The sequence below is a fragment of the Anarrhichthys ocellatus genome, unplaced genomic scaffold (assembly GCF_004355925.1).
Source record: "Anarrhichthys ocellatus isolate YVR2014 unplaced genomic scaffold, GSC_Weel_1.0 scaffold3, whole genome shotgun sequence".
Lineage (NCBI taxonomy): Eukaryota > Metazoa > Chordata > Actinopteri > Perciformes > Anarhichadidae > Anarrhichthys > Anarrhichthys ocellatus.
Window position 1 is genome coordinate 12,879,835 of NW_022280033.1, and position 24,578 is coordinate 12,904,412.

The 24,578-nt window shown below is 43.5% G+C and overlaps 2 protein-coding genes across 5 annotated transcripts; one reads left to right on the forward strand and one right to left on the reverse strand.

The window, feature by feature from the left end:
• Nucleotides 1–769: 769 nt before the first annotated feature.
• Nucleotides 770–11,857, forward strand: fbxo11a (F-box protein 11a). Of its 3 annotated transcripts, none has more exons than XR_004213916.1 (22): nucleotides 770–1,082; nucleotides 2,915–3,039; nucleotides 3,161–3,242; nucleotides 4,740–4,884; nucleotides 5,152–5,281; nucleotides 5,986–6,069; nucleotides 6,152–6,284; nucleotides 6,379–6,485; nucleotides 6,630–6,741; nucleotides 6,969–7,075; nucleotides 7,241–7,378; nucleotides 7,565–7,782; nucleotides 7,911–8,091; nucleotides 8,219–8,341; nucleotides 8,640–8,725; nucleotides 8,870–8,946; nucleotides 9,043–9,186; nucleotides 9,373–9,483; nucleotides 9,610–9,717; nucleotides 9,805–9,855; nucleotides 10,012–10,110; nucleotides 10,221–10,312. XR_004213916.1 is itself a non-coding variant. In XM_031878135.1 (22 exons), the coding sequence occupies exons 1-22, from the start codon at nucleotides 989–991 to the stop codon at nucleotides 10,348–10,350; spliced, it is 2,643 nt and encodes an 880-aa protein (XP_031733995.1). In that variant the 5' UTR covers nucleotides 771–988; the 3' UTR covers nucleotides 10,351–11,857. The 3 variants fall into 3 exon arrangements, 2 of the variants coding, with proteins under 2 accessions (XP_031733995.1, XP_031734001.1); XM_031878135.1 differs by having other exon boundaries at nucleotides 771–1,082; nucleotides 9,805–9,913; nucleotides 10,221–11,857; XM_031878141.1 differs by having other exon boundaries at nucleotides 771–1,082; nucleotides 4,743–4,884; nucleotides 9,805–9,913; nucleotides 10,221–11,857.
• msh6 (mutS homolog 6 (E. coli)) lies at nucleotides 10,745–18,819 on the reverse strand. 2 transcript variants are annotated; one of them, XM_031878123.1, is made up of 10 exons: nucleotides 18,437–18,819; nucleotides 17,132–17,334; nucleotides 16,806–16,993; nucleotides 14,056–16,639; nucleotides 13,136–13,419; nucleotides 12,938–13,055; nucleotides 12,761–12,850; nucleotides 12,499–12,653; nucleotides 12,097–12,296; nucleotides 10,745–12,005 (listed from the first exon to the last, which is right to left on the reverse strand). In XM_031878123.1, exons 1-10 carry the CDS (start codon nucleotides 18,691–18,693, stop codon nucleotides 11,924–11,926), a joined length of 4,161 nt encoding a protein of 1,386 aa, XP_031733983.1. In that variant the 5' UTR covers nucleotides 18,694–18,819; the 3' UTR covers nucleotides 10,745–11,923. The 2 variants fall into 2 exon arrangements, with proteins under 2 accessions (XP_031733983.1, XP_031733975.1); XM_031878115.1 differs by having other exon boundaries at nucleotides 17,132–17,337.
• Between the last annotated feature and the right edge of the window lie 5,759 nt (nucleotides 18,820–24,578).

The following is a 24,578-nucleotide window of genomic DNA, read 5'->3' on the forward strand; positions in this document are numbered from 1 at the left end:
TCACTTCATACAAAGTATGCATGACAATAATAATGAGACACTTTATTGATCTCTGTGGAGAAATGATCTTCTTAATTGCCTCTTCTCTCAGCTCAAGGAACTTTCAGTAGCCTAGTATGGTTTTTCGAATTGGACAAGGACAGCTTTCTTATCACTGAGGGACCGATCTGTTCTCACAGATCAATCTTGTATTTTATTTTCAATGTATTTTTGCAGATTATGCTGAATTAATTATGAATCAAATGTTATTTTATAGGTCCCAGATCAAGCAACACACACATTGTTTAATAAGATATACATTTTGTTGGATAAAGAGTGGTCAACTCTATCATAGCATGACAAAATAATAATATGATGTGTGTTATTAGGTATTTTGGTGTCACTGACAGCAATCATAAATAGATGGCAATCTGTTAGATTAAACAATGTGGGAAAGCTCACATTCCTTGATCAACTCGGAGATAAGTAGGATAAGGTTTGTCTTCCTCTACAAGTAGGAGACTGCCAATGTGCCCTTTAGCAAGACACTTTACCTCCACCTACCAGGATTATTATAAGGACTGTTCAGCTCAAACGTGTAGGCCTAAATGTGAAGTAGAGTCCTGCTGCGACGGACAGCTGATTCTCCCATGATGGATGCTTGAATGGTTCAGATCCTGTTGAGTTACAAACGTAAATACAAATCACCGTTGAATAGACCGCCGTGAACGACTTGACGGCGAGAGGTCCTCCCATGTGATGTGACTGAAAGGCCTGACGGACTGTGCCTGTCTGATATGGCTCCTCCTGCTACAGTAGAACGGGGCTAGACGTAACACCAGTGCAGAGGAACGGGAATAACACACGGCGATACGTTGTTTTCTCCAGGTGCCACGGCTAAAGATGGCAGATCGTGCAATGCTGAAGAAAAATACATAGATGATGTGCTTAGAGTCGCCTCTTCTGCTGTGAAGGCTTCGACGTTTCTTTAGGATTACCAACACCGCAAATGAACTCCGTCAGAGCAAGTAACGTTAGCAGAAGACCTAGACGAGTCTCGAGGCCGCGCCCGGTACAGCCGGAGAGGAACCACCAGGAAAGAGGTGATGTTAGCTTCGTTTAGCTAGCGTTAGCATTGCGGAACGGCTTGTCAAACAGCTAGCTTTAGGGTGGAATTGTGTTATATGCTTGAACATTTATATGTAACGTCATTATTTATGTTCGTATGCAGTGTGTGCACCCCGCCAACGTTAATTGTTGCAATAAAACACTATGGGGTTAACGTGAACAGCAGTCTTAACGGGTCTCTTTGCAGTCAGGAAACGCCGATGCTTTTATGTTTGTCCCTAGCACTGAGGCCGCGCTTTGTTTTGCTTATTTTTTGCTCCGAGACGGCCTTTCTTTTTCTTATCTGACCTTATATCTTTGCTGAATTTCGTTTTTGGCAGCTAATGTTACATTACCGGTGAAATGACAGGCGATAGACAATGGTTAGCTACATTCATGGGTGTCAAACGCGAGGAAGGGTACACAAAGTGGTTTCGCCAGTTGTCATAGTATGCTAACTGGACCTAGCCTGTGCTAACATAGCTGTTATTATTAGCATGTTTGCCTAACTATCTGCGCTTTGGCGTGTTTTATAAAAGCACCAGCCCGTAACGTTGCATTTGGCAACATTAAAATGAAAATGCGTGGATATCATGCTTGTTGTTAATGTAACCACGTCACTGTTACGATTCAGTCCCATTATGTTTTTTTTCCTTCTGAACCGCTGTGTGACAGCAGACGGTGCAATGAGAGCGATTGACTGCAGTGTTTTAAAGTAAACACTAGCTAAGGATGCTCTGCAATCATAGTTGCTATCTCAATCTGGGGAGCATTAATCGGTAACATTACTGGTTTGTTTCTGAATCTGATTAAACGATATTTGGCGGACAAGTGACAGGTTGTTCTGTTGGATCTTGCATTATTGAATTGCAATTAGCAGCAGAGGGTTAACTCTTGTTTCTCACAAAGGTGATAGTAAACATAACAAAACAACTAAGGTAATCATGTGATTATGTTGCCAAAACAATCTATTGGAGAATGACCTGTCGTCCAAATAATGATTTATCAGCTTTTTTTTTTTTAGTGCTTCACCTTGCCTCAATTCATCTATCAGTCATGAGCTGCCATGGGACCTTTCCCTCTGCCCAGATGTCCACAGTATGGCTCAGTTGTCATTTTAAGGCGACATTAAATAAATAAATGATATTGTGGTCGGTAGCAGATCGACAACAGTATCTTTCTCTATTTCTTATCATATGGTGTAGACTTTGATATACACTTCTGGTCTTAAATATACACTTCTGGTCTTAAATGTGTTTGTTTTGGTTAAACAAAGCAGGAGAACCTATACGTTAATTCAGTTTACAGCTACAGAGTTACGTCGTTTGTAGTGGTTACTGGCCTCGTAGCCGAGGAGAGTCATCCTTGCAACCAGAGCAACAAGAAGACAGAGTTTGTATCTCCTATTTGGGGTAGCTGTCCACTCAGTATGCCATGGTGAACAGCCTTATAAATAGAGGTCTTCTTTAGCTCAGGATTTATGCTATGGTTGTTCTGTTGAGTGAATCCTCTCTTGATGGGATCTGTGATGAAGTTGTAGCATACAGAGCAGGTAATAAAGAAATCTGTTTTTTTTGTACAGTGATTATAGGACACAAGTGAATACACATTGTGTGTTTAGACATAGTGCTTTCTAGTGTTAGCTCAGGATTATCCAGTTGCTGTTTTAATAAGAATATTTGAAATGCTACATCATGTGTAAGTTGTTGGCAACACATCAAAAACATGTTTTGTATTTCCCACTGCTGACTATCGTACCATATTTTAGAGTGATTAAATTAATAGGATTGGAAATGATCTTTGTTTTTTTTTTTTACGCCATTTGCAGATGAGGACGTTCCTGCAGATATGGTCGCAGAAGAATCCGGTCCAGGAGCTCAGAATAGTCCCTACCAACTTAGAAGAAAGTCTCTACCCAAGAGAACAGTGTGTCCGACAAAGACTAACATGGAGGTACATGTACCAGGAATCCTTACAAGATTGCGTAAAGGCCTAAAGATACAGATCTATTTTAAGAAAACACAATAGTTAAATGTTTAAATGTCTCCACTGACTTTTTTTTTTCTATCTGCAGGGTGCTTCCACTTCAGCCACAGAAAACTTTGGACACCGACCTAAGCGCCCAAGAGTTTCAGGAAAGTGTCAAGACGTACCAGGTAATTAGGAACACATTATTCGAGAGGTGGAAGGCTGTGTATCTTCCTCAAGGGTGCATTCATTGTTGTGATTTCCACAGGGTGTGAGGGGCAGGTTAAGAATTAATTACTCTTCCTTAAGTACAATGATGGCACTGAGGTGACCCATCAAATATCAAATCAGGGACATATATGTTGGACAGTTATGCATTATAGAAAGTGTCTTGTGAAGACCTGTTTTTTTTGGTTCAGTTTTCTTGCAAAATTGTATGTTTCGCTTTCCTTTTTACAACATGATAGCTGTTTATTGCATAAATCCTATTTCTGTAATGTGATTTGTATGCATGTTGATACAGTGTTGCACATGGTGGTGTGCAGCAAGTATCAGCAGCACGGCCCTGTGATGCTGTATTCACTCTGTAGTCCAGGCGTAGCTTTCTCTTAGTGTCGACTTCTGGGATGGAAACCTGGGGAAAGTAGAAGTGTAATGGATCTTCTCTTTAAAAGCCTCGTTGGTAAAGACATGAAGTAGCACCATGAGTTTAACAAAGTAAAGTCTGTTATTTGTGGCGTTTGGAGTCTTTCGCGTACGGTGCAGCGCTTGCCAAAGCATCCGAAATAGATGTTTGTCTAGGTGGCATTTGGTTGTGGCTCTCCTCTCAGCATACATGGCTTTGTGGTGTCCGAGTAAACGGTCACATCGCCTCATGTTGGGCTCTCCACTCAGTAGTTCAATGTGATCTGTTTCTAAGACAAAAATGGCTTCCTAACAGCAAATATGACTTTTTTTTCTGCACATTGCATCTTTTCGTTTCATCTTCTTTAAAGTTGGAAACAAAAAGCGACACAAATATCAGCGTTTTGTTTTGTTTATGTACTTACAAAAGTAAAGGCCTCCATATAGTCCGCACAGCCGGCACACGTGTGAGGAAGTAGTGTTTTTGTCCATGAATTGAAACAAGCGGGTTACCCCTGAAAGAGAAATGATAATTATATGTAATATACAAATAGCATTTAAAAGCTTCACTTATTCAAATGCGTCTCGTTGTAGAATACAGTATTCAGTGTTTTAATTACACACCCTGAACTTTACTAGGAAGCAGGACTAAAACGTTCATTGATTCATGTTTCTGTAGCCGGGCTGGTAAAGCAATGCTCACTCTGGTGGAGTAAACGAAAGAATTGTTGTAATTAAGCTGTGACTGAGGGTCAAGTGTTGACTTTTAGCTTTTATGGTCTTTGAGGGGGTTTACATCAACATTGGATAAACACTTTGTTTGTACTTGTAGCCTTGTATATACATCCTAACCCCCCAAAAAATGTGAACAATGTATTTGGACAAAGCTCGGGCAATTCGGATTGTTATGCGCATTCATCCTTTTTGCAGAGATTCGTTGCTATTGTGACTTGAGGGTTAGTTCTGGACCTTGCTATAAATACGCTCCTCTGGTTGCAGCTTGTCTAACCCCACCCAAAACCCCGTTCTTTATTCTAATTCCACGGTCCTCCTCCTCCCAGCAGCTCCAGCAGAGCAGTATTTGCAGGAAAAGCTTCCAGACGAGGTGGTGCTAAAGATCTTCTCGTACCTGCTGGAGCAGGACCTGTGCCGCGCAGCGTGTGTGTGCAAGCGCTTCAGTGAGCTGGCCAACGACCCCATCCTCTGGTGAGACTATTATATTTATATGTATGTATATGTATGTATATGTATATGTATGTATATGTATATGTATATATATATGTATATGTATATATATATATATATATGTGTATATGTATATGTATATGTATATATATATATATATATATGTATATATGAATATGTATGTATATATGAATGAGTGTACTGTGCAAGAGCTTCTGTATGTTAGACTGAGACAGAAATGAGAGCAGGATGGTGTTAATTGTCGTTTTTTTCACCTTCACATTTCAGGAAGAGGCTGTACATGGAAGTGTTTGAATACACGCGTCCCATGATGCACCCTGAGGCGGGGAAGTTCTACCAGATCAACCCAGAAGAGTACGAGCAGCCGAACCCGTGGAAGGAAAGCTTTCAGCAGCTGGTATGGATCCTCCTGTGGGCTTACTGAGCCACTGACAGTCTGAAGTCTTGCCCTGTTGTAACTTTAACAAACACATTTGTCCTCCGAACCATCTGATGTCACATTTTATTATTACAGGTCTTTATGTTAGATATATGTCGTAACGCTGACTCAACACTAGAAGAAAACCTACTCAAACCTTTCTAAAGTGCTTTGAAACCTAATGATGTGAAAAAGAATCCAGAAGTTGAGAGATGTGGGGTGGGACCATTGAGCACAAGTTGGTTCTGCACTCAGCAAATTACAGAATTGATCAACTTTAAAAGGCAGTGTTTAGGAGACAAGATCCACTCTGCTTTCGTTTAATCTTTACATTGATTTCTTTTTTTGTTGCCAAAAGTTCCTCCAGTGTGACTTTAAATCCTCGTGTGTACAAAGAGCTAATGTCACGTGAAAGGGCAACACCACAGGCCATAATGGTGACATTCAGTAAGCAGGGGATGGAGGACAACTACGTTTTTAAACTGTATTCCTTCGTGATATATTGACCTTTTTAGTATTGTTTTCCGTGGAAAACATTGTCTCAGGCATTTTTCGAGTGATGGTTTCCCCGTCTTGTCCAAAATTCCACATCAGTGCAATGTCTTTGTCTCTCTAATTGCTCAGTATGAATTATTTTGTTCTTCAGTGTGTGAATAATCATGTGAATATTCTTTATGTTTTAGTATAAAGGAGCACATGTGAAGCCGGGCTTTGCAGAGCACTTCTACAGTAATCCTGCCAGATACAAAGGGAGAGACAACATGTTTGTATGTCCACTCTTTCCACCATTTTATTTTGTCCTTTTTTGATGCTCCAGTCATTGATCTCAGTTTCCATGTTTTACTCCAGTACTATGACACCATTGAGGACGCTCTGGGTGGGGGTCAGGAGCCTCACTTTGATGGCCTGATATTCGTCCACTCTGGCATTTACACAGACGAATGGATCTACATCGAGTCGCCCATCACAATGATTGGAGCCGGTATGTGTGTGCGTGTGTCTGTGTGAAGTCGTGGTCACAGATCCATTGTGCATTTGTTTCGTCTCCAACTGAACCTTTCTGATTATTTTTGCAGCTCCCGGTAAAGTAGCAGAGAAGGTCATCATAGAGAACACCAGAGACTCAACTTTTGTATTCATGGAAGGCTCAGAAGATGCTTATGTTGGATACATGACCATCAGGGTGAGCGGACTTTCTCTCTGTTCTCTCTTTCAGGGTTACATAGCCAACATGTGCAGCACTGTACGTCCATCCTTTTGCAATTGTCATCTTTAGATTCAGTGACTATTGTCCCAGTTGTTGAGAGCCGGTTTGTTTCTGCTGCAGTTCAATCCCGATGACAAATCCGCCCAGCACCACAATGCACACCACTGCTTAGAGATCACAGTCAACTGCAGTCCCATCATCGACCACTGCATCATACGCAGCACGTGCACAGGTAAGGCAGCTGCTCCTTTGGTCCACTTCAGTGGTTCCCAGCCTTCAAAGGGGCCACAGGACGCATAAGAAGAAGAAGGTTGGGAATCACTGCTCTACTTCTAAACACTGAATATGTTTGAGCTGACATTAAGTTTAGAGGAATGATCGTGTTTGTTGCTTTTTGATGGTTGCACATTTTGACGTGGATATCGGTGCACTAATGCGTCTCCGTCCTGCTCGTTCCAGTGGGGTCGGCTGTCTGTGTCAGCGGCCAGGGGGCGTGTCCCACGATCAAGCACTGCAACATCAGTGACTGTGAAAATGTCGGTCTTTACATCACTGACCATGCACAGGTAACGCACGCATTTCACCCACGTTACAAAGCATGACACTAAGACTGATTGACCAACAGCTGCAGAGCTCATCGTGATAGCATGATAAAATAAAATAAATTGGTAAAAAATAACTGAAGTGGACATGAACGTGTTCAAAGCTTTAAACTGTGTTTCGTTGTTCAGGGAATATACGAAGACAACGAGATCTCGAACAATGCTCTGGCCGGGATCTGGGTTAAAAACCACGGCAACCCGATCATCAGACGGAACCACATCCACCACGGCAGAGACGTCGGCGTCTTTACATTCGACCACGGCATGGTGAGATAGAAAATACTTGTTTTTCTTTGTGTTCAACTGTGTTCACTCAGGTATGATTAGACAGTGTATGGTGTAACGACGCAGCACTGCAGTTACTGTGGAAGTATAAAAGGGTTCTTGTTCTTTGGAATGCAAAGTATTCTGATCGGACGTACAGTAATGTCGTGTTCCTCTGTACACTTCCAGGGTTACTTTGAGAGCTGTAACATCCATAGGAACCGCATAGCCGGCTTTGAGGTGAAGGCGTACGCCAACCCGACGGTGGTTCGTTGTGAGATTCATCACGGTCAGACGGGGGGCATCTACGTGCACGAAAAGGGCCGCGGGCAGTTCATCGAAAACAAGATCTATGCAAATAACTTTGCCGGGGTGTGGATCACCTCCAACAGTGACCCCACGATAAGGTCAGTGTGGCCCGGCGGTCAAAGGTCAAACACTAACTTCAACGTGTCATTTAAAACGGTATCAATTTGGGCTCTGGTCCATCCACAGTTCTGTGGTGTCCTAAATGAGTTGTTTTGTCCTAATACAGGGGCAATGCCATTTTCAATGGCAACCAAGGTGGCGTTTATATTTTCGGTGACGGCCGAGGCCTCATTGAAGGAAATGACATCTACGGTAACGCCCTGGCAGGAATCCAGATCAGGACCAACAGCTGCCCCATTGTCCGACACAACAAGATCCACGACGGCCAGCATGGCGGCATATATGTGGTAAATATAAACCCACGGTGTCACAATGTTTTTTTTCTGACATCTTGGACGGTTTTCACTTGTGCAGCTTTCTTCTGCTGCAATTTGGAAACCTAGCAGTGATGCTCGGCTGCTTTGTGTCACACAGCATGAAAAGGGACAAGGCGTCATCGAAGAGAACGAGGTGTACAGCAACACGCTGGCAGGAGTGTGGGTGACCACGGGCAGTACGCCAGTCCTGAGGAGGAACCGGATACACAGCGGGAAGCAGGTGAGATGACAGGCCAGTCACAAGTCAACTGATGAGAAAAGGAATGTAAAGTGGAAAATACACCTTCGTGAGGTGTATTCTGTTATATGGTGTGATGTAGTCACACTGGCGTATTTATGTCATACTTCATATATGTCACCACAAAATGTCAAACTGGCTTACTTGTGTATAATTTTAAAGAATCAGTTATGATCTGATGTCGGTAGCTCCGTCATATTGAAAGAAAATAATAATAAAATGCATTTTGATACCAGGAATAAATCTGAGCTAATTCATATTATCACTGTTATTTAAACAGGTTGGGGTCTACTTCTATGACAATGGCCACGGCGTGCTGGAAGATAATGATATCTACAATCACATGTACTCTGGAGTTCAAATTAGGTTTGTGAAACACTACACTAAAAAAAAATCACCTCAATGAAACAAAGTTTGCATCATTGTGTTTTTGTCCTGGTGTTGAGTTCAGCAGTGAAGCTAACTAGCTAGCTTTGGATCATCTGTCCTTCATGTGCCCTCTTTTGACAGGACCGGCAGCAATCCCAAGATCAGGCGGAACAAGATCTGGGGAGGCCAGAATGGAGGCATTTTGGTTTACAACTCAGGTGAGAAGCAGACGTCTTTTCTGTTTGTTTTGTTTTTTATCCACATCGCTTTACAACAGTTCTTCCCTGTTGCCAACACGAATATGTGTTTTTCAGGCTTAGGCTTCATTGAGGACAATGAGATCTTTGACAATGCGATGGCGGGAGTGTGGATCAAGACCGACAGCAACCCCACTCTACGGAGGAACAAGATCCACGACGGGCGGGACGGTGGGATCTGTATATTCAACGGAGGACGAGGTACTCATCACAGTCTGCGAAACAAAAAAAAGTTCCGTTTACATTTAGTGTTTCTCTCCAAAACGAGAATTTAAATCATTAAATCGATTTTCATAATCCTGACAAATAACGTCAGTTAGGCACTTTGTACCTCTAAGACATTCGTACGGTTACATTTTCACGTCAGTGGTTTGTGTTTGTCTTCAGGCTTGTTAGAAGAAAACGACATCTTCCGAAACGCCCAAGCAGGAGTCCTAATTAGCACCAACAGCCACCCCGTGCTGCGGAAAAACCGAATATTTGACGGCTTCGCGGCAGGTAAGTAACACCTGCACCCCGTCTGTAATCTGTCATGTAAACGTCCTCACAAACACTTCTTAATGAGGTACAGTATGCCTCGCTAATGGGGACTCTAATATGAACTCTTTCTTTTTTTACTGCTAGGTATTGAGATCACCAATCACGCCACAGCGACCCTAGAAGGCAATCAGATCTTCAACAATCGCTTCGGCGGATTGTTTCTTGCATCGGGTGTCAATGTTACAATGAAAGGTGCTCTCTTGGTCACATACATTTTTGACAAACCCTGTAAACGGACCACAACGTACCAATTTCCTCCTCTGCTTTCTTTTCTTCCAGATAATAAAATAATGAACAATCAGGATGCCATTGAAAAGGCTGTGAGCAGAGGTCAGTGCCTGTACAAGATTTCAAGTTACACCAGCTACCCAATGCACGATTTTTACAGGTAATTTATGTTCATACTCGCAATCGAGGTGACTCGCGGTCAACTGTTTGCCTGTTTTTGTGATCGTGAACAAACACAATTTTGGGTTCCCCCCACAGGTGTCACACCTGTAACACAACAGACCGCAACGCCATCTGTGTGAACTGCATCAAGAAGTGTCACCAAGGGCACGACGTGGAGTTCATCCGACACGATAGGTCAGTCTAATTGATCCACATTAGTAATAACCAATGATGTGGTTTGGATATATTGTTTTTTTCCCCCTCTAAATGGAGTTTAACTAACATCATAATTTGTCCTCTTGCAGATTCTTCTGTGACTGTGGAGCGGGGACGCTGTCAAATCCCTGCACATTAGCTGGAGAGCCGACTCACGACACAGACACACTGTATGACTCCGCTCCTCCTATAGAGTCCAACACACTGCAGCACAACTGAGCTCCAGACCCGAGCTCCTCGTGCGCTTCAATGGACAAAAGACACTTTACGTTGTGCAGTGGAGGAGATCCAAACTACAATACAGAGCATATTAAGCGACTTAAAGAAAACAAAAAAAAAAAAGACTTGGACATGAATATGCTTAAAGGAGACATTTAAGAAAAAACAAAAAAGTCTTGATTTTGGATGCCTCGCTTTTTTCTTCAATTATTTGACTTTAAAAAAAGACATCGGCGGGAGAGAGCAGCTGACTCAGGGTTTGTGGGCGTGTCGGTTTGGTGAAGCTGGTGAGAGATGGACAAAAAGCCGCAGAGGCTCACCTGCTTTTAGGAAACAGAAGAACAAAATACTGCAGCCATGTACAGACGCTCCGTCAGAACAGGCACAACTTTTCTCACGAGGCAAAAAAAAAAAGGCCCCAAATACAACAATGCTTCCATCACTGGGCAACCGACGTGCTCGTATGATATGTACGGCAAAAATGACCTAGCACTTCAGCTTTTTTTGTTTTCATCAAGACAACTGTTGAGATTTGATTTTAATGCTTTTTGTGTAGTTTTGTATTTTCATGCAAAAATCTTACTGTACTTGAATGTCTTTATTTTATGTGTTTTTTTTGTTATATACCTTTTAGAATAGCTGTAATTCTACATGTCGCAGTATCCAACTTCTTTCTGTGAAAGAGAAAAGAGGAAAACACTAAACATTTTCTCCAGCAATGTTGACTCATTTACATTTGCAATACCGATGCTGAAATGTGCTTTCACCAGACTTGTATATATATTTTCTTTTTGTTTGGAGTAGCACCATCAATGTTTCTGTATGGGAGCTGAACAGGTTTCTGTTCTTTTACATAATCTATGCATATTTTGTTTATTCTGTTCGTATTGGCCCGTCACGTTAAACCCAATTTACAGGAAGAGAGACGTTTAGCCACATGGTATTCTTCTGAAGATGCAGCCTTTTGCTTTCCTCGTCACATAAGAGAAGCATTATTATGCAGCCGTTAAACATTTGGATGGTTGTAACTTCTGTGGTACATTGACTAACTATAAAATCTATATACATCTTAACCTGTTTTAGAATCAATGTGGTTTTATTTTCTTCTTTTAATAAAAGGCACAAATGCTGCTTCTTGGTCTGTTAAGATACTTTGTCAAAGAAGCGGAGACGAGTCTTGTGAAAGCTCAGCTCATTTATGTTTTCCCTTGTTTACCAATGTTGCTGGAGAATTTCAAAGGCTTTCACTCTGCTGAAGCTGAGACAAGTATCCATACACAGCGCTATATGGTTCCATCGCCGCCCCCCCTCCCCACTCATGTGTACTGGTGATTGTGGGTTCTCATACAGACTGAAATGTATGCATGTATCATAACATCTAGACTTAATATATTGTGAAGTATTCAATAACCGTTATGTAGGCGCTAGCGTGAATTAAAAGGGTTTAATTTCCTAGATGAAACATTGTCATTTTTTTTTTTTTTTTTAAATAAACTTTATTAGATCATTACAGTAGTGTTTTTTCGAGTGCTGAGGAAACAAACATTCAGCGAGAACAAAGCGTGTTTTTAAGCTACAGGGCGTTGAGCATCTGAGCGAGGGAAGAGAAGTGTGTTCCTCCCGGTGTGGCGTCTTCAGCAAACTGGCAGAGCTTCCTGCAAGACAAGAGGAGAGGGAGGAAAAGCTCGTAACTAAGCTTTCTGCATTTATTAAGACCCCCCACCCACCCCAAATACCAATACATACTTGAAGAGTCTGAGACTGACGGTGCTCTTCTCAAACTCTCTGGCCTTCCTGTGTCCTGATTGGATGACCGCCTCTGGCAGGCTGGCGAGTCGAGCGGCGTTGAACCCGTAACTCTTGGGACAAGCGCCAGTGATGAACTTGTAGAGGAACGTGATGGTCTCTTGACTCGGATCCTCACATTCGTTCTCCACCATGCACGCCTGAAAAGGGACGACACAGGGACGTCATCCTCAGCACCAGGGCTCATGGTTTACACTCAGGTTAAAACAGACAGGATGCAATGTTCAAATACAAGTCTAATGATAATTGTATAATAAAAGCTTTTTTACATTTTAACATTCCAAAGCTGTCTGCAACGGCTCGCCTGTGCAGTATGGGCTCGCCTGTGCAGTATGTACTCACCATGTGGCCCAGCCGCACAGCGGGGTTGTTGGCGTAGTCCTCCACCAGCGAGTGGTAGTGTGTGGAGAAGAGGGTGCGACAGCAGATCTTCTCAGCGAGCTCCTTCACGACAGCGCTGGCGATCGCTGTGCCATCATATGTGGCTGTGCCCCTCCCTGCAAACAATCACAGCTGAATGGCTGCACTCCGAAAAACACCACAAAAACAGTGCAGACTGCCCATAACGTTCCCCCGTTACTACGAATAAGCAACAGAGACCAACCTAATTCGTCCAGAAGCACAAGCGAGTGTTTAGTGGCGTGGTGCAGGATGCTGGCAGTCTCACTTAGCTCCACGAAGAAGGTGCTCTCTCCTAAAGAAGACACAGATAGTACAAGCTTAGACCACGAGATGAGAGCTTGAGACGTATGCGTTACATTGCAGGAGTTCATGGTGTTACCAGCCATGATGCGATCGGAGGCTCCCAGCCGAGTGAAGACCCGGTCGACCGGTGTAAAGCGCAGGCTATCGGCGGGAACATGGCAACCCAGCTGAGCCAGGATGATTACAAGTCCACACTGTGCAGAGAGAGCAGCACAGTGTCTATCCCTTGCTCCTGTAGTTTTATACACAGTATATAGATCCATAAATGATTTACCTGTCTCATGAGAGTAGACTTTCCGCCCATGTTGGGCCCCGTGACGAGGACACAGGAGGCGTGCTCCTTTCCCTCGTCGGTCTCACTGCTGCCGGGGCAGCCGATGAAGACGTCGTTGGGGATGAAGTCATCGCCGAAGAAGGTCTTGGTGACGCAGGGGTGGCGGGATCCGGTGAGGTCGAGGAAGGTCAGCACCTGATCGTCCCCCTCAGGGAGCACCACCTGTGGCCGGGTCATCGGCCCGTCTCCGCCCTGACTGTAGCGGGACAACGCCAGCAGCACATCTGGAAAACAGTTGACGATTCATTAGTAAGAGAAGGAAGAGGGGTTAAGCACTGAAACACTTGAAAACTACTTTTTTTTTTTTTAAATTAGCTACCTGCTTTCTTAATATTTTATGGGATGATTTTGCAGCTCTGCTCATAATACTACATAAATAAAACCAAACATAACCCGTGGCAGCGCGACGATCTACAAAGCACATTATCTCGCTGCACCAGAGATCAATGATAAACTACACAATCATCTCTCATTCTGTCAGGACAAAAAACACAAGTGCACAATTTACATAAGAGCGAAAAACGAACTAATTACTGTTAAATTTGTCAAGTTTGAATAATGGAATAGTTACTCGACGACAGCAAGCACTCCGACTGGTGCATCAGCAGCAGCTTTAGTGCACATTATGGAGGCACATCTGTAACATCTGCAGGAAACGTATTCAGAGCAGAACACCTGCTACGCAAACTCGTTATCTAAACCCCCGACGGCACACTTTCTTTCCTGAGAAACAGTTTGTAAGACAAACAATACTTTGTGTTTTGTACTGCAGTAATGTAGCTGCATCACTTGAGACATTGCATTGATGCATGCAATAAAAAAATAATGCGGATTAACAATAACAAAAAGAATGTAGTTACCAATCACCGCCATGCACTCCACAGCGGTCTTCCAGTCTTTGTAGTTCTTGTCGAAGTTGAAGAAGAGTCTCCTCATGCAGTCCTTCAGGGCCGCATCTCTCTTCTCCTCGAACCCTTGCAGCTCTGAGAACAGCCGCTCTGTCTCCTTGGTCACGTAGCGCTTCCAGCCTTTCTTCGTAGACTTCACATCGTACTCCTCGGGAACGGTCCCCTTGGAGAAGCCGTCCGGCACCTCCATCTGGAAGCGGTTCCGCCCGGTTCCCCAGTACGACATGTTCTTGCAGCCGAGTCTCTTCTTCTGTTGGTCCAGGTAGTCCTGCAGCTCTCGCTCGCAGCTCTTGATGGAGGCTAGAGCCTGGTCGAACTCCGGGTCAAAGCCCGCTTTGGGGGTGATGACCCCGGTGGTGCGGGCTTTCTGGTGGTCGAAGGCTGTCTCCCAGCGCCTCAGTTCGGCAGAGAGGTCGGGAAAGAGGCCGTCCTCCTCACTTTTCGGATGGCCGACTTGACGGAGCAATGCGGATTGAGATTCGCCCGACACTGGAGTGAGGACGGTGATGATCTCCTGCATGGTTTTGAAACCTTCCAGGGCCGAGAGGAAGTCCGCTATCTTGCGCTTGCTGTAGGTGACCTCCTCGTAGAGCACCGCCCGGCTGTCGGGGTGATCCGGGCCCTTCAGAGGGGTGCCGATGCTGTGGATTTTACTCAGGAGACGCTCCAGATCTGGGAGCTTCTTCAGCAGGTCTGAGACCTCGGTGGCCTGAGCCGGAGCGCCCATCAGGTCTTCCACCGCATCCAGCCGGTCCTTGATGGACGTGGGGTTGCACAGAGGAGCGCAGAGCCACTGCTTCAGCAGCCTCTTGCCGAACGGGGTCGAGCAGGTGTCCAAGCGCTCCAGCAGCGTCCCTTCAGTTCCTCCCGACCCGTTCTGAAAGATTTCCAAGTTGGCTAGAGTCACTCCGTCGAGGACCATCCGCTGACGGGTCTGGGCAAAGAAACTGGCCGGTCCGGCGGCTTTCTCCAGCTCCACATCGACGGGGACGTATTCTTCAAAGTTGGCCAAAGAGAGCAGCTCTTGGTCGACCAGACACTTCTTCAGGTAGAAAATGCATCCGCCCAGTGCCGACAGTCCCAGCTCACAGCCCTCTTTAGGAGTGAGGCACAGGGAATCGCTCTCAGAGGTCATCATTCTTAGAAGAGGGGGGAGGAAGTTGGTCCCCGTCTCCTGATCCGTGCCAGTAGCCTCTCTAAAGTAATCTTCTTCTAAGAGGGTTTTCAGAGTCTTCTGAGCGTCCCAGAACTGGGTGCCTGCATTGAGTCCTTCCTGCAGAGCAGAGGACAGAGAGGCCTTGAGTATTTTGCGCGTTTCGACGGATGGGTTCCCCTTTTCAAAGAGCACTTCGGCCGGGGCAAAGTGTGCGATCAGGGTGCGCAGGCGGGAGCAGTGACGATCGTCTGGGAACTGGCCGATGTGAAAATAACCCACGGAGGTGTCGACGAAGCAGACTCCGTAGGTGCGGCAACATCCCGAGCTTTCCTCTTCGGCCTTTTCCTTTAAACTCAGCAGGAACTTGCTCTGACTCTCGGAGGGAGCGCCGTCCAACACGCTGTAGGTTTGGGTACCGCGAGTGATAATCCGGCACACTTCTCTTCTCACCACGCGGTCGAACTTTGTGGGCCTGGCCATGCTCTTGCAGCGTGCCTCCATCATCTCTGGAGTCTCTGTCTGCTCCACGCGGGCCACCTTGTAGCCTTTCTGCACCAGGACGTCGGAGAAACGGCCAAAGCCGATCTCCGGGAAGCCCGAGTGCGCCCAGGTCCCCTTCATGAAAGTCAGTCCCATCTCATTGACTCCGATCACGGCGTCCATGTGGTAGAGCTCGTAAAACTTCCCCACCTTGAAGAAAACGACCGTGTCGAACATCTGAGATTTGAGCTGCCACCACCGGCGTATACCGGGACTGAGTCTGTTGAGGAAGTCTTCCGGCACATACAGGGTGGTGGGGTCGTAGTCGTCCTCGGTCTGCCGCCGCCTTCGGCTGTCCTTCCTCCTGCCATCCTGACACCACTCCAGCTTCTCGTGGTCCCAAACTGTGGCGCCTCCACCGGTGCCGGATCCGTTGGCCTGGCTCTCAAAGCTGTCGGGGGCCGAGAAGGCCGACAGGCGAGACTTTGTGTCGACTGTGACGGCTGCTGGAGCTCGTTTTGGTGCGCTGGACGGGGTAGCGGGCGTCTTAGGTTTGGCAGCAGCGGGCTTTTCTGCCGGACGTTTGCGCTTCACAGGCTTGATGGGGCTTTCTGCTTCTGACTCGTGTGTGCTGCCTTCTTCACTGCTCACCGCTGCTGCTGCTTCCTCCTCCTCCTCCTCCTCCTCTTCCTCACTGCTGGACGCAGCCTTTTCTGGTTTGAACTCCTCATCTGATCCATCACTGTCGGAAGCTACGATTATGCGGCGGCGCTTGGCCTTATTTCCCTGTTCTGTTGAAACACGGGATGAACGGAGACTGACTTTGGATGACTTCACTTTCTCATTTTTCTGTTCTTCCTCATCACTGCCCTCTTCATCACTCACCGTTGACCCGTCAACCTAAAACAAACAACAAAATGGAGGTAAAAATAAAATAATGCAACCTGTAATACTGACCTTTTAACTAGTGTTGAAGAGTTATTACACTGACTATTGTAATTACATAGTAAATGCAGACTTTTATGTCCATATTACTGACAGACATCAATTATTATCACAAAGTTACCTCCATTTCTTCCTCATCATCATCCTCTTCCTCCTCTTCCTCATCAGACGGATCCATGCAGATAGGCATCTTCAGTCTTTTATCTGGGCTGTCAAACATAACTCCATCAGCAAGCTCCATTGAACGACGGATTGCAGGCTTGCCGCTGAAGAACACCCCTCCTGTTTTAGCATCGCTGCTGTCAGAGCCTGCAGAACCGTAAAAATGACAACGTATCATTAAACTATAGCAAATACTGTCATGTAGCTGACTGTGAGGAAAAGCACATCTTAGTTACAGCGTTAAGATTAGAATGGTCATTGATTAAGGGATGAATTGTAGCCCACCGTGGTACTCTCTGATATACTTGGTGCTGACCCATCCTCTAGTAGTGGGTTCATCAAAGAAGTGGACGTGTATGCGCTGGTTCCGACCGCGGCCCCTCATCTGCTGTCCAGTCAGAGGTTGGGGTACCACCATGCACGGCCACCAGGGGTGTCCCTCGAGCTTCGCCCACACAAGGGCACCAGCACTGAATGTGCATGTGTTGCTGCTGAAGGAAGGAGAGTCAGTCAGTACATTGGTTTACACCAATACGTGCATATCATAGTCAACTAAGTAAGAGTGTCAACCCACGTGTAGAACAGTCAACAGCTCGTCTTACTGGCATTCGTCTAAATAATCCTCAAACTACTCCTGCTGGTCATCGACATCTACAGTAAGATTGTGTCAAACGGACATAATATTGCAGCTCTGAAATGATGATGTGGTCAAAGAGAATTCAACAACTGTTTATGAAACTGGAAAACATCTGCACTTCTACCAGTAAAATTAATAAACTACTGTCCTTTGAATATCTCGACTAAACTGATTTATGACTAAAGAAAGTGTCGACTATGCGCGGGAATTATACGGGAATAAGTGATACATTTATTTCAAGATGCCAATTTAAACCCCACAATATAACTTAAAAAAGTAACAATTTATAAAAAGGTAAAATGGTGATATATTGGAAACTTCAAAGCGTAAGTAGGCTTAACATCAAAAATATTATTCACATGCATATTTTAAGTATACATTTGTTTTTTGCAGAGTTATTTTCCATTGATTGAGTTGATGTGAAGCATGATGTTACCTAACCACAGACTCCTGCATCATTGCTATGTTTGCATTGAGGACCATATGACTTTATTTACGTTGATATTTTCTAAAAACAAATCACACACAGTCTGTTATGAGTGACGGGGGGGGGGGCATTAGCTCATGTGGCTTCAGACAGTCCACATTGCCACACTTTGACATGTGACAGTCATTGGTATGTTTAACATTTAATCTCTGCATCCTGCCTTGTTAAACTGGAGACATTAGCAGAGATTTAAGCACTAAAAGAACACTCACGCGAGCAGAGTCTGCAGGACTCATCAAGTCGTCTGTGATTAGAAAGAAAGTTTAACTTTCAAGTACGATTGAAAACATGACCAACTTAACCTCTCAAATGAAAACAAAGGAAGTTAAAGCTGATTCTTACGATTAACCAAACGCATGTTTTGGGGCCTTGCAGGATGCAGATAATCTTTAGCAGAAAGGGAAACACAGTGAAACACGTGTCTCCAGCAATTACACGGCTCCCAGCCTTATCACGGCTAACTCACCTTTGTTTGGCTGCTGGGGCATTGTCGCCAAAGAGTTTGTTGAATCCTCCTTTCGGAGACTTGTTGCTTTTCGGTTTGACTTTGCTGGTCTTGGGTGCTTGCTGCGGTGTCTGATTAGCTTGCTCTTTCGGAGAGGAGCTGGACTTCTCCACGGAGGAAGGCAGGTCCGCCTCGGTCGGTGAAGGGCTCGGCTTCGGCTTGGAGACCGACGGCGGAGACTTGGTGAAAAAGTTGAAAAGGGAGCTTTGCTTCGCCATGTGTGCGAGTTTGAAACCTGCTATTACTGTATTGTTGAGATAATCCGGACGGCGACACCTCCGTGCGTCTTCTAGCAGCTAGCAAGACAGCGTCAGGGCGCGAGAGCATCCACCAGTTCGCGGGAAAGATACACGAGTGTTGTGTGAGTGGACACGAGCCTCCGCCAATGACAAGCGAGTACAGTACAACGTGAAGTCACGTGGTGTCAACATGACTTCCTTAGCGTTCAGGGCGGGGTACTTTTTCCTCAAAACTGTATTTCTAATACAGAGGATACATACATTACAGGGCTGTTGTTGCATTTCACATCACGTCAGCCTCTTTCTGACCACTCAGTGTTTCTTAAGCTGCATTCATGGTCCAAAAAACGTATCTAGTTCTGTTTAGTGTTGCTTCATATTGAGAAGTATATATAGTAGAGTAACAGTCCGACATTTTGGGAAATTAACCACATAAAGCAGAAATATACACATGGCATGGCTTGATACTAGTAATATTATTTTATTCTAGTAAAATTGTGTCTGATGAAGGCAAATGTTCATGCAAGAGTTTGGATAAAACATCACCAACGAAAACACAGACGCCCCTCTGAACATGATCCTTGATTATGGATCCTGTTGGCCAGTTGATGTGATAAAGTCCAGATTACAGCAACTACAAAACATAGTTTCACACTGAAAATACAGTAGGAATATAATCTTTGGTAAAGATGAGGAAATCCAGGAGAAATATGAGGAAAACATTATAAATTGAGAAAATGACATCATTGAATTCAAGAGGTCGCATAATGAATGAGGAGAAATCTCTTAAATACAAACAAATGAAGGTGCATTTGTACGCTGGAGGTTCATTGCTTCTTTTTATCAAAATGCAATTCCCAATAAGGCAACTTTCCCTTTGATGAAAAGACATTGACATGTCTCTGATCATCATTGTGAATTTGTATTTGGTCTCACACTTCACTCACAGCCATCAAATACTGTTCATAAGTCCTTATAAGAGTGTTATAGTAGCTTTCATACAATAGCTAATAACTTACAGTGCTGTCACTTCACTTAAAACTCATAAAGTTATGCTATAACGTGTTATTGATGTTTGTAACACATTATTTCATTTCAGAAACGTAGAAATTATAATCTGTTCTGACACGTTGGAGCAGTTCTCTATGTGTCTGAATAACTGAATAAAGTTATGGTAGTTATAATGTGCTGTGTAACACAGGACTCATATTCTCATTATTACTACGAATATTAACAGTATTATTGTGATTATCGTCATTATTAAAAACTTGTACACAATCATCCACAACTTCCCCAACACTGACAAACTCCCATCTGCCCATAAACCATTATATTCATAATTTGTTGACAAGGCAGAGAGAAAGATAAGCAGAAGGGAAGAAACACACACACACACACACACACACACACACACACACTCATACACCCCCCCCCACACACACACACACACAAACGCCGTTGTCACTTTGACATGGAGGTATAAAGCATCATGAACGCTGAACTTATAAAACATTATTTCCACATTTTTTTATTCTTTATAACCCTTAAGAAGAGTTTTATGAAGCCTTATGAATTTCAAACAAAGAAACAACTCAATCTCATCAAACTTGTGCTGCTGCTGGAACTCTTATCTGGCTGAAGGAGGAGGACAGCACACACTGTTTACTTCATCAATCTCTATTTATTTACGTTTCCACATGTGTCTTCTTCAGGGGGAGGAAGAACACTTCTTCTTCTTCGTCTTTGGGGTTTTACGGCATCAATTACGTGGCATTGCTGCCACCTCCTGGATCTAGATCAATACTGTGCTATCTGCATACCACAACCTTTTTTTTATTAAATCAGTGTTATCTTCACACTAATGTGTATGTTCACGCCGTTTGTTTGTATTTAGTATTCTTTCCTTTTCGTTTATTAAATACTTGTAGTCATCACACAGCAGCAGGATCGATGTGTCTCCACATTGAAAGAGGCGTTCTGCGCATTTTACGCACGTGGCACAGCCTCGTAAACTTCATTAATTAGGCCTTCATTAATTGTTAAATGTCTCATCAAGATCAGTGAGGATCTAACGGTAGTGACTTGAGCGTAAAAACATCTGGAAGACAGCAGCCGTCCTCAGGATGAGTCCATCTCCACCAGAGCTGTCGGGACATTTTGATTGTATACCTGAAAATACTCAATTTGCTACGGATAAAAAAAAATGAATGTTATATCCTGTCGATTGTTGTTGCTGCTTAAATTAAAAATCGTTCAATATTTGCAACAGAGACAACACTTTTACGTGTGTTATTTTACCACACGTGCTACAGTATGGCTAGCCGTCTCATTACACAGATGAGACGATCATTACGCACAGACAAGAAACACTGAAATTCATAATTCAATTCACTTAAACTGAAATTGAAAAACACCATTAAGTCAACACACAAGAAACAACAACTGAACATGTATTATTGTAGTTTAAGATACTCAGCAGTATTCTTTAAAAGTAGCTCCACGTTTAGCTGCAACATTAACACATTATTGCATTAAAAAAATAAAAAGTTTATCATTTTGAAATGAGCCTTTCTGCATAATGACAACTTTAGGTATTATTTGATGCTTGTACTTTTTACGTAAGTAGAATTAACTTGTAACAGATTTACTCTACTACTTCTACTAAAGTACTTCTTCCAGCTGGAAACATTTGTCAAACATCAACATAACTTCCTCCGTTTCATTACAAGCAAATAACTTCTTCCCGTCTTCAAATAACTTCGTCCCGTCGCCCGGCGGCAGCCCCGTCCTCTCCACCGCAACACCAGCATGCTCGCTGCTGAGGAACACTCCGGCTTCACTGTTCAGACAGGCACACACACACACGCACACACACACACGCACGCACATTGCTAGTTGTCATTTTTAAAACTGTGTTTATTTATCTTCTGTAAAAGCTCCCAGCTGATGAGATGTAATAATTTAGTCACCTTAAAATTATTTTAAAAAACTGTATATGTTGCCCTCATCAGACCGCAAAGATCCTGAAAATAAGTTTAACAAAACTGAACTTTTTATATATATATATATATTACGGTAAGGGAAGCATAGTATGTTGGCTCTGTAATCTGTGCTGGTCTTTTACCACCAGCAGAGTGCAGCAGAATACTGGAAGCTTTCTGAGCTCGATCTTAAAATACAATTCAACTTTGAGATGGCAGGACACATACTCCAGTTTCTTTGCAACATGCTTCCACTGTTACCAATTAGAATAGCAAATAAATGTTGATTTGGCCGTTTTGTAAGCATCAGAGCACGAGTCCTCATTTAATATATACAGTGGTCTTGTTTCAGCAGAAATCTTCAGCTAAAACATTACAGTGTACCTACTATCCAATAATGTTCTTCCCAGTTGTGCTGGACAAAAAAACGTACAATGGCTAATTTATGTTACTCGAGTAAATAAATCCTGCGATAAACACCGGAAAACGAAACAACCAAACATCCACCCACATGCAGTATGACTTTTTGGCATACGGTGTGTGGGTGATCGAAAGCATCTAATTAAGACAGCATTATGAAACCTTACAAAGCAGTTGTTATGAGGAGCTTCTTTTATTTCAGTCATTCAGACTAAATTCACCATCATTAATAATCAATGAGTAAACATGAGCTTATCATGGCCTCATTAACATCCAAAGGGTACACATTTGGATGGTGTTAGGTGTATCAAATATGCATGTACATATTTAATATAAATACGTATGTACTATAAACAGAGTATCTCTTAGCAGAATCAATTCAGTTACATATGTTTGAAGTACATATAATTAAATATCTTTTACTTTGGGGAAAACATGGGAATTCACCATCTCTTCACTTAGTAACTCTCATCAGCTTTCAAGGAAGCAGCAGTCTGCTGAAGAGCAGCTAATTAAGAACGCCATAGCAACAACGTAGCAACTCATCAAGAAGAAAACAAGAAAAAAACCTAGAAACCACCGCAATCTTCATTTGTCAACTTGTAACAACTAGTAACCACCTGGCAACACCTCAACTATACCACTAGAAATGTTAGCAACCACGTGTAAACAACCTTTTTACACAGCAGACCTTGTGACATGTCATAGTATGTAAAGCACAGTAATAACATGAATCTGTTCTTTTCAAGTGTCCCAGTAAGCCATGCTAGTGGGACAGCATTCATTCTTTCGATTATTTACATCTCTCTTTTATGTTATCGCTTCACAAATGCAAAACAAAAACGACAAGAAAAGACAATTTTCCGACCAATTAAATGATATCTTCCAGTAATCTACTGCATCCTTGGCCCCTTGTCCCTGCAGACTTCTTGCTTTGCATGTGCATCCTCCTCTCTGTGGTCCACAGTGTGTCAGAGAGCGATAGAATACAAGACACAAAGTATTTATATTCCAAGGACCTTCGGATGTGTCCTTAGATGACAATATAAAACATTTGAACCTTCATTGATTTGGTCATCACCCAGTCTTAAACCTGCTCCAGCCAAGATGAATGTGTACAAATACACCCACCTCAAACCTAAATCATGAACTAGGGCTGCAAAAGGGAGGGTCCACCCACCTCATTGAGATGCTTCAGATTAAAGATCTTGTGCCGGGAATGGTTCACTTTGGAAGCTTTTTTGTACACGGAAAGTGACAAATTGAACCTCGTGAGCAGCAACACACAGCGGCAAACAAGTCGGACTGTGCATTGGCAGATAAACCTGTAATACAATTTCATTATTTCCATGCATACGGATTAACAAGAAGAGGATGTTGAAATATCAACTCTTTACTGTCCTTCACTGCTGTTTTCTGCTGCTGTCTATAGGGGACACCAAATTACAAAGTTGTGTAGTGCAGCTTTGAAAGATGAAAATGTTTTTTAACTGTAGGTTTCCTTCATCATTTTTTAAAATGAGAGAAATGGGCTGATTAGCTCTCTTGCCAAGAGTTCGAGGAAAAGTTTCTTATCTAACACTCTGCAGGAAAGCGGGTTTCTCAAAATGTTGAGCTATTCTTTAAACAAAGTGCTAAATATTATGATGACCTGTTATTACCAATACTATAACTGGGGATGTAAAATGGAGTGCTGTTCTAGTCTTTCTGTTTTTATCATCAACATTAAGGATCCAGCACCCGGTGTTCTCACGTAACATACTTCCCATATATTCTCCCATTAAACACACTGCCAGGGTGTGAGTGGCAGATCTCAGTGGGCACCAGTTTACTGAGACGCTACAGTAACTGACAGTGTTTGAGTGGGATCCTGTTAGTTAGCCTTCATTGCATCATTTTCATCGGTGCAGGAAAGGCTGTGAGGAATTTATCAGACACAGTAATGTTAATATTGTACATTAATTCAACAACCTTCTCTATGGACATCTGTACGGGGAACCGAGCAAAAGCAGCAAAGCTGATCAGTGAACAGAGACTCTCTTTACATCCCTCTTGTTTTTATTCCCATTTACCTTTAATGGGCTGCACCGCCAACACCTTACCTGTTATTCCTTTCCTTAACCTTTTTCGTTTCTCCTGGGTGTCTTTACTCCTCTCCAACCATTCCTGAAGCAGAGCTATTACAAAGCAAGTACTATGGGACTCCTGTTAGCGTAATGAGGAGGGCACATCAGGTGTGCAGGGTGATTCCCTAAGCACTGCCGGGACTGTATAGAGAGACACAACATGAAATAACAGCTCAGCCCTTCTTCTCTTCCTCCCTCCCTTCCTTCCTTCTTTCCTTCCTCTCATCTTCTCTGCCTCGGCTGCTTACTAATAGGGCGACCACTTCTCTCTCTGTTGGTAGTGTTACACCATCATAAGACAGACTTTATGATCACAGAGTTTTCCTTTTTTTCCTTC

What these genes read in the sequence shown, in the direction of transcription:
- fbxo11a (XM_031878135.1), top strand. Translation starts at nt 989, where the DNA reads ATGAACTCCGTCAGAGCAAGTAACGTTAGCAGAAGACCTAGACGAGTC. An exon ending in GAGGAACCACCAGGAAAGAG is followed by an intron (nt 1,083 to 2,914) that starts GTGATGTTAGCT and finishes CGCCATTTGCAG; the next exon opens with ATGAGGACGTTCCTGCAGAT. An exon ending in TTGGATACATGACCATCAGG is followed by an intron (nt 6,486 to 6,629) that starts GTGAGCGGACTT and finishes TTTCTGCTGCAG; the next exon opens with TTCAATCCCGATGACAAATC.
- msh6 (XM_031878115.1), bottom strand. Translation starts at nt 18,693, where the DNA reads ATGGCGAAGCAAAGCTCCCTTTTCAACTTTTTCACCAAGTCTCCGCCG. An exon ending in CTCCGATCGCATCATGGCTG is followed by an intron (nt 12,851 to 12,937) that starts GTAACACCATGA and finishes TGTCTTCTTTAG; the next exon opens with GAGAGAGCACCTTCTTCGTG. An exon ending in TGTGCTTCTGGACGAATTAG is followed by an intron (nt 12,654 to 12,760) that starts GTTGGTCTCTGT and finishes GATTGTTTGCAG; the next exon opens with GGAGGGGCACAGCCACATAT.